Source organism: Lissotriton helveticus, chromosome 3_2, assembly GCF_964261635.1.
Source record: "Lissotriton helveticus chromosome 3_2, aLisHel1.1, whole genome shotgun sequence".
Classification (NCBI taxonomy): domain Eukaryota; kingdom Metazoa; phylum Chordata; class Amphibia; order Caudata; family Salamandridae; genus Lissotriton; species Lissotriton helveticus.
This window is the reverse complement of record NC_136062.1, coordinates 264,127,051-264,140,275: the sequence shown is the minus strand read 5'-3', so window position 1 is coordinate 264,140,275 and position 13,225 is coordinate 264,127,051. Positions and strand designations below refer to the sequence as shown.

The 13,225-nt window shown below is 52.3% G+C and overlaps 1 protein-coding gene across 1 annotated transcript in view; it reads right to left on the bottom strand.

Moving 5' to 3' along the window:
- The window catches only part of LIPC (lipase C, hepatic type), an 892,370-nt gene that overhangs the window by 77,751 nt on the left and 801,394 nt on the right, over positions 1 to 13,225 (bottom strand). The window contains exon 8 of the mRNA XM_078685165.1: positions 4,893 to 5,111. Within this exon, the coding sequence (XP_078541291.1) occupies positions 4,893 to 5,111 (219 nt within the window). The remainder of the gene's footprint in view (positions 1 to 4,892; positions 5,112 to 13,225) is intronic.

The following is a 13,225-nucleotide window of genomic DNA, read 5'->3' as shown; positions in this document are numbered from 1 at the left end:
GGGGAACCCAATAGGGAGCGGCCTCCTTTATGGGCATCATCGTGTCAATTTTTTCTACTCCGGCCTCAGTTACCGCAGGAGTCGTGGTGTTAGTCTCTGGTTTCTGTTCCGTGAGGTGGCGGAAAACTTCAAGCGTACGCGTGAAGAGGTTCGTCACATCACACTCGTCCCCATCTCCGACATCAACTTTTCTATACAGAGTCGTTAGGTTTTCAGGGCCTTTTACTTGGTAGCGGTCTTCATAGGCATTAAGGGTATGGTAACAAAGGCGTACGACAAAGTGTCGCCTGTGGCTATTGGCATATGTATGGTACATATCCGTTATATAATCCTCACTTTCCTTTCGCACCACCAGTGTCTTTACAATCTTATCGATCCCAGCTCGTTCATCCTTACTTAATCTATTCGATCTCGCAGGGTCTTTCCTCCCAGCTTCGGGATCATCTGAAGTCGCTGCTCGTGCTGCGCTGGGTACGAGGGGTTCGGTCGGCGCTGAGGCCATGGGGACCGAGGCTCCGGCACTACTCTCGCCTGTCGGTGGGGGTTGCGGGTGCTGCGCTAAGGGTTGGGAAGGGGCGTATGGAGGGGGCAAGTAGGTGATCGGGGGACCTAATAGTAAATCATCGTTCGTTCGCTGTTTCGAAGGTAGCTCGGGGTAAAGTGTAGAGGGTGTCCTGACGGGACACTGGCCTGATGATTCGGAATCTTGTTTTAGCTTGGTTTCCTCTCTCTCTTTTATTTCTTCCTTTAATTTGTTAGCGGCCAGGTGAGCTGCCTTGCGTAATTCCTTTTCTAACCTGACCTCATTTCTCTTCTTTTGCTGTTCTGTTTCTTTGCGCCACATGCCGAAGCTATCGAGCATAGTGGGTGTTGTGTTATTGTTATAAAGGGCCGTTTCCAGCGCGTTTATTTTGTCGTTATCAAAGGATCCTATCAGTGGCCACTGACTTCCCCAATCCTTTCTCGTGTATTTATGCCACAGCTTACTATAACCCACTGTGACTAGTTCATATTTAGTAAACATATCCTTATTAGGGGTGCCCTCCAGTGGAGCCGGATGGTTCACCTCTAGTAAGCGGTCCGGGCTGAACCAACTACCAACAAACGGGGCAAAAATAGGCATGACGGGTTACAAAAGGGGACAAAAAGTCTGCACTACCTATCCTTCACTATTCACAAGGACTAAACAGAGTATTGCGACTCTGTGCTTATTTGTAAATAGAGAATAACCCAAAGAGAACCAATTCCGGACGGTCAATGTTCGGACAAACAATCAATCAAATGAGGGATAAAATAGGTACGACGTATTACAACGGGGGCAAAAGCCTGCGTTACCTATCCTTCACTATTCACAAGGACTAAACAGAGTATTGCGACTCTGTGCTTATTTGTAAATAGAGAATGATCCAAAGAGAACCAATTCCAAAACAGTAAATGCTTGGATAACAATCAATCAAATGGAGAGGGAAGTAGGCACGACGGATTACAACGGGGGCAAAGGCCTGCGTTACCTACCCTTCACTATCTGCAAAGACTAAACAGAGTATGGCGACTCCGTGCTTGTTTGCAAATAGAGAATCTCTCAGAAACAATCAAATGAGTAATACTAGTATTTTCAAACAATCAAACAATCAATTCGCAATTCATCGTGTTTACACGACCTTACCCGGACCGCATGGACAGCTTCTCGTCTTCCGCTTCCAGCGCCTGATCATCCTCTATTCTCTGTAATTGCTGTGGCACTCCTGATGGTTCCCAGTCAGGAGCGTAGATCACTCGAGAGAGGTCTGCTCGGAACCGGTGAAGTTCGGATGATCGGCTGCCAGACGAGGGTCTATCGGGCAGGTGCACTTCCCGATCGTTGCAGTCGTTCACTCCGTCGTTGGGACCTCTCCCACTGGATCCACGCGTCGCTGATGGGCCCCACGTTTGGGACGCCAATTGTAGAAAGGTAGGGCCGAATTCGACCAAGAACCCTTCAGTATTTGCCCGGCGTTAGCCGCCTCTCATACCATTCGAGATTATCAAACAAAGAGGCAGGCGCTGGAGACAGAAGGCAGGAAACAGGAGTTTATTCCGACGGAGCAGAACACGTCAAATCAGACAACAGGGTATCTTCTCGAGGTGCTCTAGACGCATCCTTGAGGCCTGGCCTCTTATACACAGGTTTATTGCTTTATTACATAAAACACATTCTTGTCAATACTTTGATGTACGGAAAGGCATCCTCGGAATCCCCGCTCCAAAACCGTTCCCACACATATTTACAGTAAAAGTCCCCACCCCGATCTCAGTAGGTGATGACTATCGCGCAGCTGGATATCCCGCCGGCTCCCGGAATGTGGGCGGCTGATCGGATCTCATGGGGTGGGGGCCTTTATCAGTCATAGATTCTTTGAAGAGGGACAGCTTCCTACTGTAAGGGGCAATAAACTGTATCCGCAGGGCTAGGTGATGGCCTGGGATCGGGCGGGACAATCGGGCACAAAGGAAGGGGGTTCATCAAAAGATGCGTGATCATTAGAGGGACGGAGGGAGGTGTTAGTCAGGTACGGGATGTGGCTCCGAGGCAGGGCCGCGCTGAAGGGGTGGTTTATGGCCCAAGCATGTGAGAACGTGGGCTGTCAGTGCGCGGGGGATGCTGGCGGGGGTCAGAGGGGGAGAGAGAGAGAGACGCGCTGGCTATCGGCAGTGGGCAAAGAGGCCATGGCGTTCAAAAATGGCTGCTACTTACGCGCACATTCGAGCTAAAAGGGGACAAGATGGCGCCGATAATGTTTACGTCGCAATCTAGATTTTAACACATATACACTAATCAGGTTATTTCTTTATGCAGGAATAATGCAAGGCGCAATGCGCTAATCAGGTAGTTTGTTATGCAGAAAGAAGGCAATACGTCATATGACAATCAGGTAGTGTGTTATACAGAAATGATGCAATGTGTAATACATCAGTCAGGTACTCCGTTCTGGAGAAATGGAATACCACGTAGTACACTCAGGCCCCGATCACCGGCCCTTAGGCGGTCTCTCTGCCTCTCCTTCTGACCTTTAGTCAGCCTTACACAGTTGCCCCCAACACAGTAAGAACTAATCCCAAAGTGCAGCTTCACACTCCGGCCCCTGTACCGCCACTTCCTTGGCAATAGGGACTGCGATATGAGCCAAAGCAGAGGCTTGTGCTGCCAACAGGAGAGAGAGGTCAAGAGCATCTCCCTACGAGCCTCTGCCGCACCCCAGGACTCGACACATGTTACCTGGGGGGGGCGGGAACCCACTCTCCTCTCCTCGTCCAGCGGCTGGGCCTCCAATGCAGCTTTGTGAAATGGCAACGGCGGCTCGGGCCGACAACTCAGCTCCTTCGGAACTGCCGGTCCAGGCCGCTTCACTTACGAAGATCTCAGGCTGCCACAAAGCACATGCACACAGCGTCGCTGAGTCTTCCTTCACTCTGGGTGCACGATCACTTGGCACTCCACACACAGGTCTCAGGCTGCACGAAGATCACACGTAACAGCATCGCTGAGACTCACTTTGCTCCAGTGCACACAATAACTCGGCAAATCCTCATGAAAGTCTCCCGGTGCACAACGCACCCGAGCACAGCGGCGATGAGACTCAATTGGATTCCGGTGCACATGATAACAAGGCAAATCCTTACGAAGGTCTCACAGTGCACAACGCACATGCTCACAGCGTCGATGAGACTCACTTGGATTTTGGTGCACACGATAACAAGGCAAATACTCACGAAGGTCTCCCGGTGCACAACACACCTGCACACAGTGGCGATGAGACTCACTTGGATTCCGGTGCACACGATCACTGGACAATCCTCACAATGGGGTTTAGCTTGCACAAAGCACATGCACACAGCGTTGCTGATCCTTGCTTGGATTCCAGGTGCCCACTATCACAGGTCGATCCTCCTGAAGGTCTCAGGCTGCACAAAGCACATGCACACAGCGTCGCTGAGACTCACTTCGACTCCGGGCGCCCACGATCACAGGGCAGTTTTTAGGAGGGTCTCAGACTGCAACAAGCGCGCTCACATAGACATATAAAAAGCTGGAAATATAATAATGAGTTTGATATTTCTATGAGTCTGTCAGGGAAGTCCTGCTTTACACCCTCCTAGAGCTTAGGGTTAATATTGTTTCTTTCTAAGGGCAACTCCATTTTGCTGTTAAGACTTCTAAAAACCTCTGCGGGTTTGACTACGGCACAGCAGTGAATGTAGTTCAGTGCCTCAACAAGACCCGCAGTGTGCTCTACCGCCAGGATTTGTCTGAGCTAGCCACCATACTTCAACCCTATGCACCGACTCGTTCCATGAGCTTGATACCTTATGCATCTTATGTATTCATGCAGCAAGAGAGCCTGTGTTGCCGGCACTCATTTTGTTATCTAGCCCACTGGTTCTGTAATGCTGGACCACTGGACCTGAAGATGCTGGAAAATCATCTGGCCTTCTGCAGGACTCCTACACGTTTGTTTCTATTAGCTGTTAGTCTAATTGACCCTGCAATATCCTTTGTGCTGTTGCTGTAATGCTCTGTGTTTCACAAGTCTTCAGCACTATTATTTATTACTTTTATTTATTATATTTAGGCATTCATACGCTCAATAGATAAGACATAATAAAGAAATAAAATAAACAAATGCCTATGTCGTTGTGTGAGATTGCGTAGATGCTGAATGTATGCTTCCGTTTAAACGTAAACAAAAGTTGTAGACAATTCTTTGTGTACAGCAGGTCTCAAGTATTTGGGAACAATACAAATTCCAAAACACAATGATATCACAGATATGAGCATACAGTGGAGCAACAATTTAAGTAAAGTAAATGCCACTGCAGCAGTCCGTACGAGTGGGTTTAAAGTGATCACTTACCTTTGCTGTGTTTCTCCTGCTTTGACTCTTATTGTCTTCACTATGAGTCCTTTTTTGGGTGCTCCAGATGTCCATGGGATGATTGTTTGCATGGTGTCCCAGATATTCGCCCAGACATCTGTTCCTTCCCATTTAAACTTAATCATCATCAGTTCTCCAATGTCCGTGTCCAGGGTGATCAGAAACGAGTAGGTTTTATTCCCATGGATTCCATCAACGCTGCAAACAAACACAAGGAGCAACACTGTAACAAACCAAGCTTGGCACCTGCAGACCTGACAACAGTTCATCGAATACCACACTAAAAAATTGCTTTAAAATCCTACAGATTTTTTTCCTGAAAACCTATACTATATAGATGTATGCAAATGTTGACCGTGAATTGTTCTTTTTTTCATGATCTACTTCCAAAAACACTGTACTTTAAGCAAACAAGGAAACCCACAATGTGTGTTTTTCATCTAATTCAGGCTTAAAAATGATCCCAGAGTTCATGCTAATCATATGTTTTGCAATAGATGCCACAGATTGCTGAGTTGTGATGTATTGCTGTCCACGTTGCACTTCTTGTTGTGCAAACAGAGGCAACAATGCAATTTGGTCAATTCTTTGCCGCACGATGGATGTTAGCTGCACCAAACAAACAAACAAATCAATTTGTAAAGCGCGCTACTCACCCAGTAGGGTCTCAAGGCGCTGGGGCGGGGGGGGGGGGTCCGTTACTGCTCGAAAAGCCAGGTCTTGAGTTGCTTCCTGAAGGAGAGGTGGTCCTGGGTCAGCCGTAGGTGGATGGGGAGGGAGTTCCATGTCTTGGCCGCCAGGTAGGAGAAGGATCTTCCTCCAGTGGTGGCTCTGCGAATGCGTGGTACGGCGGCGAGGCTGGCCGATCGTAGCTGGCGGGTGGGTGTGTAGAAGGTGAGGCGGCTGTTGAGGTACTTCGGGCCCATGTCGTGGAGAGCCTTGTGTGCGTGGGTGAGGAGTCTGAACGTGATCCTCTTATTGACGGGGAGCCAGTGCAGGTCTCTCAGGTGGGTCGAGATGTGGCGGTGGCGAGGGATGTCCAGGATGAGTCGTGCGGAGGCGTTCTGTATGCGGTGGAGTCTTTTCTGTAGTTTGGCCGTGGTTCCCGCGTAGAGGGTGTTCCCGTAGTCTAGTCGGCTGGTGACGAGTGCCTGGGTGACTGTCTTCCTGGTTTCGGAGGGGATCCAGCGGAAGATCTTACGGAGCATGCGCAGGGTGTTGTAGCACGATGACGATACGGTGTTGACTTGTCTGGTCATCGAGAGGGAGGAGTCCAGGATGAAGCCCAGGTTTCGTGCGTGGTCTGTTGGCTTGGGGGTGGTGCCCAGGGCAGGGGCCCACCAGGAGTCGTCCCAGGCAGAGGGCGATGATCCCAGGATGAGGACTTCCGTCTTGTCTGAGTTCAGTTTCAGGCAGCTGTTCTTCATCCACTCGGCGACGTCTTTCATCCCTTCGGGAAGGCTGGCTCTGGCGGGGTCGTTGGTGAGGGAAAGGATCAGCTGGGTGTCGTCGGCATAGGAGATGATGTTGAGGTTGTGCTGGCGTGCGATGGCTGTGAGGGGGCTCATGTAGACGTTGAAGAGGGTGGGGCTGAGTGAGGATCCTTGTGGTACGCCGCAGATGACCTCGATAGCCTCGGATCTGTATGGGGGGAGGCGGACTCTCTGGGTTCTTCCGGCGAGGAACGAGATGATCCACTCCAGAGCCTTCCCTTGGATCCCGATGTTGCTGAGGTGCTGTACTAGGGTGCGGTGGCAGACAGTGTCGAACGCCACGGATAGGTCCAGGAGGATAAGGGCCGCTGTTTCCCCGTTGTCGAGCAGGGATCTGATGTCGTCGGTGGCTGTGATGAGGGCAGTCTCGGTGCTGTGGTTGGCTCGGAAGCCGGACTGCGAAGGGTCGAGGGATCCGTTTGTCTCGAGGAAGGCGGCGAGCTGTCTGTTGACGATCTTCTCGATGACTTTGGCAGGAAAAGGGAGGAGCGAGTTGGGGCGGAAGTTCTTGAGGTCGGTGGGATCCGCTGTTGGTTTCTTCAGGAGGGTGCTGAGCTCGGCATGCTTCCAGCTCTCCGGGAAGGTGGCGGTGTTGAAGGAGATGTTGATGATGTCCCGGAGTTGGGGTGCGATGATGGAGTCGGCCTTGTTGAAGACGTGGTGGGGGCAGGGGTCAGTTGGTGATCCGGAGTGGATGGTGTTCATCGTGCGGGTGGTGTCTTCGGTGCTGACCGGGGTCCAGCTGCAGAGGGTGGTGGTGGGGGGCATTAGTTCGGTGGTTGGGTGCGTGGTCTGTGCGCCGAAGCTGTTGTGTATGTCGGCGATCTTGCGGTGGAAGAAGGTGGCGAGTGAGTCGCAGAGGTCTTGCGAGGGTGTGATGTCGTTGTTTCCGGCGTTGGGGTTGGAGAGCACTTTGACGATACTGAAGAGTTCCTTGCTGTTGTGGGTGTTGTTGTCCAGTCGTTCTTTGAATGTTGTCCTTTTGGTGGTGCGGATCAGCTGGTGGTGTTTGCGGGTGTCGTTCTTGAGTGCGGTCATGCTTTCTGTGGTCTGGTCGTGGCGCCAGGCTTTTTCAAGGGTGCAGCAGTTTTTCTTAGATGTTTTAAGTTCGTCGGTGAACCAGGAGGCTTTCTTGCTGCCGGGTCTGCTGGGAGGGTTCTTCAGTGGTGCGAGGTCGTCAGCGCAGTTGGTGAGCCACTGTGTGAAGTTGCGGGCTGCTTTGTTGGGGTCCGTTGCGCTGGCGGGAGGGTTCAGGCTGAGGGAGGTGGTGAGCTGGTCGGCGGTGATCTTGCTCCAGCTCCTGCGAGGAACCTGTTGCGGGTGGTGGTGGGTTGTGGTTCTTCTGAAACTGAAGTGGACGCAGCTGTGATCCGTCCAATGGAGTCCGGTGGAGTGGCTGAAGGAGATGTGCTTGCTGGAGGAGAAGACGGGGTCCAGCGTGTGGCCGGCGTAGTGGGTGGGGGTTTTCACCAGTTGCTGGAGTCCGAGGTTGGCGAGGTTGTCCAGCAGGGTGGTGGTGTTGGTGTCGTTGTTTTTCTCCAGGTGGAAGTTGAGGTCCCCTAGGAGGATTTAGTCAGCGGAGTGGATGGCGTGCTGGCTGATGAAGTCTGCGATGTCTTCGCTGAATTGGGTGCGTGGTCCCGGGGGTCTGTAATTGAGGGTGCCTCTGAGGGTGGTCTTGGGGTCGGTGTGTATCTGGAAGTGGAGGTGCTCGGCAGTGGTGAAGGTGTCGTCGGAGTTGGTCGTGATGCGGATAGTGTTCCTGTGGACGATGGCGATGCCTCCTCCGGTCTGGTTGACGCGGTCCCTCCGGGTGATCTTGCATCCGTCCGGGATGGCTATGGCGATGTCGGGCGCTGAGGAGGCGTTCATCCAGTTTTCCGTGAGGAAGGCGACGTCTGGTGATGTTGTGTAGAGCAGGTTCCAGAGTTCAACGGCGTGTCTGTGGACGGAGCGGGTGTTGAGCAGGATGCACTTGAGGTGGTTGTTGCTGGTGCCTGGCCTTTTGGGTGAGGTGCAGGTCCGGAGGCAGGTGAACTTGCAGGCTTGGCAGATGAAGGGTCCGTGGGTGCGTTTCGGGGTGGCTCGGTAGCAGGAGGGGTTCTGGTCGGGTTTGAGTGCGTTGAGGGTGGTGGCGTCGTAGGTCCGTCGTGTGGGCTGGCATCGTCGGGGGCCAGGGGTCCTGGCGCTGGGCGCGGTCCAGGTGCGGATGGGCGCAGACGGGCTTGCCTTTGGCGCACAATCGGCGCGCCCACTGCACGCGTCCGCTGCGCGGTCGTTCCGAGGTCATCATAAGTAAGGAGCCGGGAGGGAGGAGCAGCTGGGTGGCGGGAGCGGGGCGGCGAATGGGCTGGAGGGGGGCGGGCCGCAGGGAGGCAGCGGCGGGAAGAGGCTGGAGGTGGGCGGCTCAGCGGCTGCTGGGTCGTCCGGTGAAGCGGCAGCAGGCAAAGGCAGTCAGGCACGCGGCAAAACAGCAGGCAGGCTTTCTGGCAGACAGCAGTGCGTGGGGGCGACCTAGCCTGGTGACAGGCTCAGCGGTCACTCAATTGTGACAACTCTGGTACCAATGAGTCGAAAAGCGTTGAGTGAGGATTTAACCAGAGAGTCCTTGTGCCCATCTATGTACACTGAAATGGAGGCCTGTCAGTGCCAGGAAGAGCCGACCCCCATCTCTGCATTCAGATTTGCAAAGCATAATTATTGCACAGCTGTACAGAAAAAGAGGTTTCAATGGCCAAAAAAGTAGCACTTTGTAAACAGGACGTAGGGCCGCATGCAGAAGTCTACGGGACTGCTGTCTGCTCGCCTTGATGCCCCTGATGCCTACAGCCTTTCGCCCAGCGATAGCTGTCCCTCACAGGCAGCTAGCACTGTGCAAATTGTTAGCGACGGACAAGAGTAGCTGGTAAATATGTAGTGCTTGATACTGCTTAACTGGTCGCAACAGATTTATACATTTTCTTGAAGGTTTCATTCTGTGATGGTGAAAAAGTTCTTAACTATCAAGCCCAGGGGCGGCACCTCTGCTAAGGCAGCGGAGCATTGCCCCACTGCTCTGTGAGCAGTTTAAAAAGGAAAAATAAAACGATAACAACACAGTTCTTATAATTGTATCTTTCTGTCCTGGCACAGTTGGGGCAGGGCTGGGCTGTTACAGGAGGAGTGATAAGCACTCTCTCAAGTGTGCATTATGGTTTGGTCGGCCATCTTGAGCGGCCAAACAGTCATGGGCACTTTGCATGTTCTCCACCGGCTTTATTGCACAGCTTGGGTGGAGAACATGCAGAGGCTTCAAGTCCATATCTGAGTGCCGAACCACTGCGCTTTAACCAATCACGACGCTGCTGTCATGGTGTTAGCAGCATTGTGATTGGCTTGGGGAGCCTAAGAGTTTCCTGCGTTGAGAACCAAGAGGTGCTGGCCGGCATGAAGGTAACTGAATTTTTTTTTTCACCACCCCACTCCCCTGCCATACCACCCCTGTTAAGCAGCAGCCACTACTGATCCCTTTTCCAGTCCAGCATTTATTTGCACTTTTTTATGCAACATTTTCAATGACTTGGCCTGGACTCTGGGGGTTGGAGCACCTTATGACAAGAAGACAGTCCAAACATTCAGAGTGCAATCTAAAGAGAGAAGGACCAGCAGGTGTAGTGACAGTTAACAGAACGTATGGCCGATGAGGGACAAAAAAATGTTCCTGAATTTGAGAAGTTATGTTATTGATTATTGAATCAAGAGTCTTGGGATCATTCTCTGGTCTCCCACTTAACCACACAGGTTGGTCCAGGGCGAGTCACTGTCTCCCTCTTCCTGATTTGCCATCTGTATGAAAACTGTGGCCAATCAGAAACTGGCTGACCTCAAATATGAGCCCTACCTAAGTAAAGTGGACATTTAGATTAGTAAACATTTTGCTAAACTAAAGGATACATGGGACAACTTTGGTTATGGCGAGAGCCATATTAGCCAAGTATTAATGTTTTATACTTTCCAGTATCACCCGAGTGTCCTGCTGTAGTGTCAGCCCAGTTCCATGTTACGAGGCGTAGCACTACAAATGAAATTCTACAATTATTTGACTACTGCGGCTGAGGCTTGATCAGTGGATCTCACACAACAGCAGAGGTCAAAATCTTAAAAGCAAATATTGTGTCGGAGCATCTTGGGCAGATGGATTTCCCACCTTGTGTTTCACAAAGCTCGCCCACCACTGAGAAGGCATATTACTTTCAGCAAACTCACAACAATTTATGCAGTTTTTCTTATATCCAGGCCAAATCAAACCACCCCTTTGACTGCAAAAGATTGATTTGATTTCTTGATTTATACACCGTCTTGTGGTTTCTTTTGCAGTAGCCCTAATGAAACAAACGCTGAAACCCCTTAGTACAGGATGGGCGATACACAAAAAAGTCTCCAACTATTAGAACAGGAAAGTATTTCAGAACTTCCTGAAGTCAAGTTATTGGGGATTTGCCTTCGAAACAAGAGTCGATTGTTCCGGAGTTTGATATTAAAATATGCAACTCCCTCTATGGATCTTCTTTATCCTGGGACACTACACCAGAAAGTGGTTGTTAATCTCAAAGCCTACCTCGTTTTTGGAAAGAGCTCTGGGGTATATTCACACGAAGGTGTGATAACTACCGCAAGAGTAGCGTAACGCAACTTTCAACATCGCAGCTCATCGCGGAAAAATAACTGTGTCAACGTGAAATTCACAAGGCGGTAGCATGCGCTAGACAACAGATAACACGGCAAATATCGACGTGAAAATCAACGCCACGCCGCTAAAATGCATTACGCGAATGCAAAAAAAATGCGATGAGGCCAAACGCGGTACAAAAAGTTGCTAAAAGTAGCCACAGGCCTGCAAATCCCAAACGTCTGGCGGGACAATGCACCTTAAAAACCACAGAAAAAATACACCAGAAAAAAGCCAAAGCACGTAGCAACATGGATGCACCCTGAACCAGTGCAGAGGCCAACTCGAACCCCCACAGACAACCAGCAAGGAACAACCGGATCGGGGAAGGCCAAGGAGAAGAGGGAGAGGAAGACTGGGTGCAGACCGCTGGAAAAGAAGACCAGCGTCACAGAGGTGACAGAACACTACCAGCAACTGACCCTCTAGGATTGCAGTCGGAGTGCCGAAGAGGCCAACCCAGCAGGCCATTAGGCGCAGGCATGACTTGACTACCTAAAATAGACACCAACCCGGTGCCAACAGGAAAGTAGCAACAGCAACAGGAGGTGGCAGTCCCTCGCACCCGGAGGAGTTGGAGGAAACCCAGGCTACAGTCATCAGTGGGGAGACAGTGCAAGGAGTAGGGAGTACAGACACAGCTCGAGAGGACCTGACACAACATCAATAGGGAGTGCCAAGAACAGGGACTGGATGGACGGGGGAGGTGGGCACAATGGCATACATTCACAACAAGGCGTAGCACACTGCACACCCACAAACACCCGGGACCATGTCCCAGATCCCCTTGGCACACCGCAGCACACACACATAGCACGAACAGCACACCCACATTGATGACAACATGGAACAATGCTCATAGTTGACACTGCAGAACATAGGACACAACTGGCTTTGCACAGCATAGAACTATGCCCAGGGGCGCGCAAATAGCAGTCACACACCCATGTTGGCTGTGCGTACGACGGCCCTGGCCAATCCTCTTACAAATTGAGTGGTTGACGACAAAGCTACATGTCCAAGCTCCAACCCGTTGCCTGCGGTGTGACCGCTCAGCCCTCCACAGGGCTTGGTCGCCCCACTCACTGCTGCCGCTCCTGCCTGCCTTTGCCGCCTCCTGCCTGCAGATTCCTTCGCTCGCTGCCCGCTGCTCCTGGGAATTTCCCGCTGCTCCTGGGAATTTCCCGCTGCTCCTGGGAATTTCCCGCTGCTCCTGGGAATTTCCCGCTGCCCGCTGCTTCTTGGAATTTCCCGCCGCTGCCTCCCTACTGCCCCGCCCCACTGTGATTCCATTCGCCGCCCCGCTCCCGCCACCCAGCTGCTCCTCCCTCCCGGCTCCTTACTTAAGGGGACCGTAGGGGACCGTAGGGGACCACAGAGTGTGACCGCTCAGCCCTCCACAGGGCTTGGTCGCCCCACTCACTGCTGCCGCTCCTGCCTGCCTTTGCCGCCTCCTGCCTGCAGATTCCTTCGCTCGCTTCCCGCTGCTCCTGGGAATTTCCCGCTGCTCCTGGGAATTTCCCGCTGCTCCTGGGAATTTCCCGCTGCTTCTTGGAATTTCCGACGTCGCCACTCTCAACGCACTCAATGCCGGCCGGACGCACGCCTGCTGCCGAGCCACCCCGAGACGCACCCACGGACCCTTCACCTGCTGCACCTGCAAGTTCACCTGCCTCCGAACCTGCCCCGCACCCGCCAAGACAAACACCAGCAGCAACTACCTCAAGTGCATCCTGATCAACACCCGCTCCGTCCACAGACACGCCGTGGAACTCTGGAACCTCCTCGACGCTACATCACCGGACGTCGCCTTCCTCACGGAAACCTGGATGAACGCCTCCTCTGCACCCGACATCGCCATCCCGGACGGGTACAAGATCATCAGGAGGGACCGCATCAACCAGACCGGAGGTGGCATCGCCATCGTCCACAGGAACACCATCCGCATCACGACCGACGCCAACGACTCCTTCGCCGCAGCCGAACATCTCCACTTCCAGATTCACACCGACCCTAAGACGACCCTCAGAGGCACCCTCGTCTACAGACCCCCGGGACCACGCACACAATTCAGCGAAGACATCACAGACTTCATCAGCCCGCACGCCCTC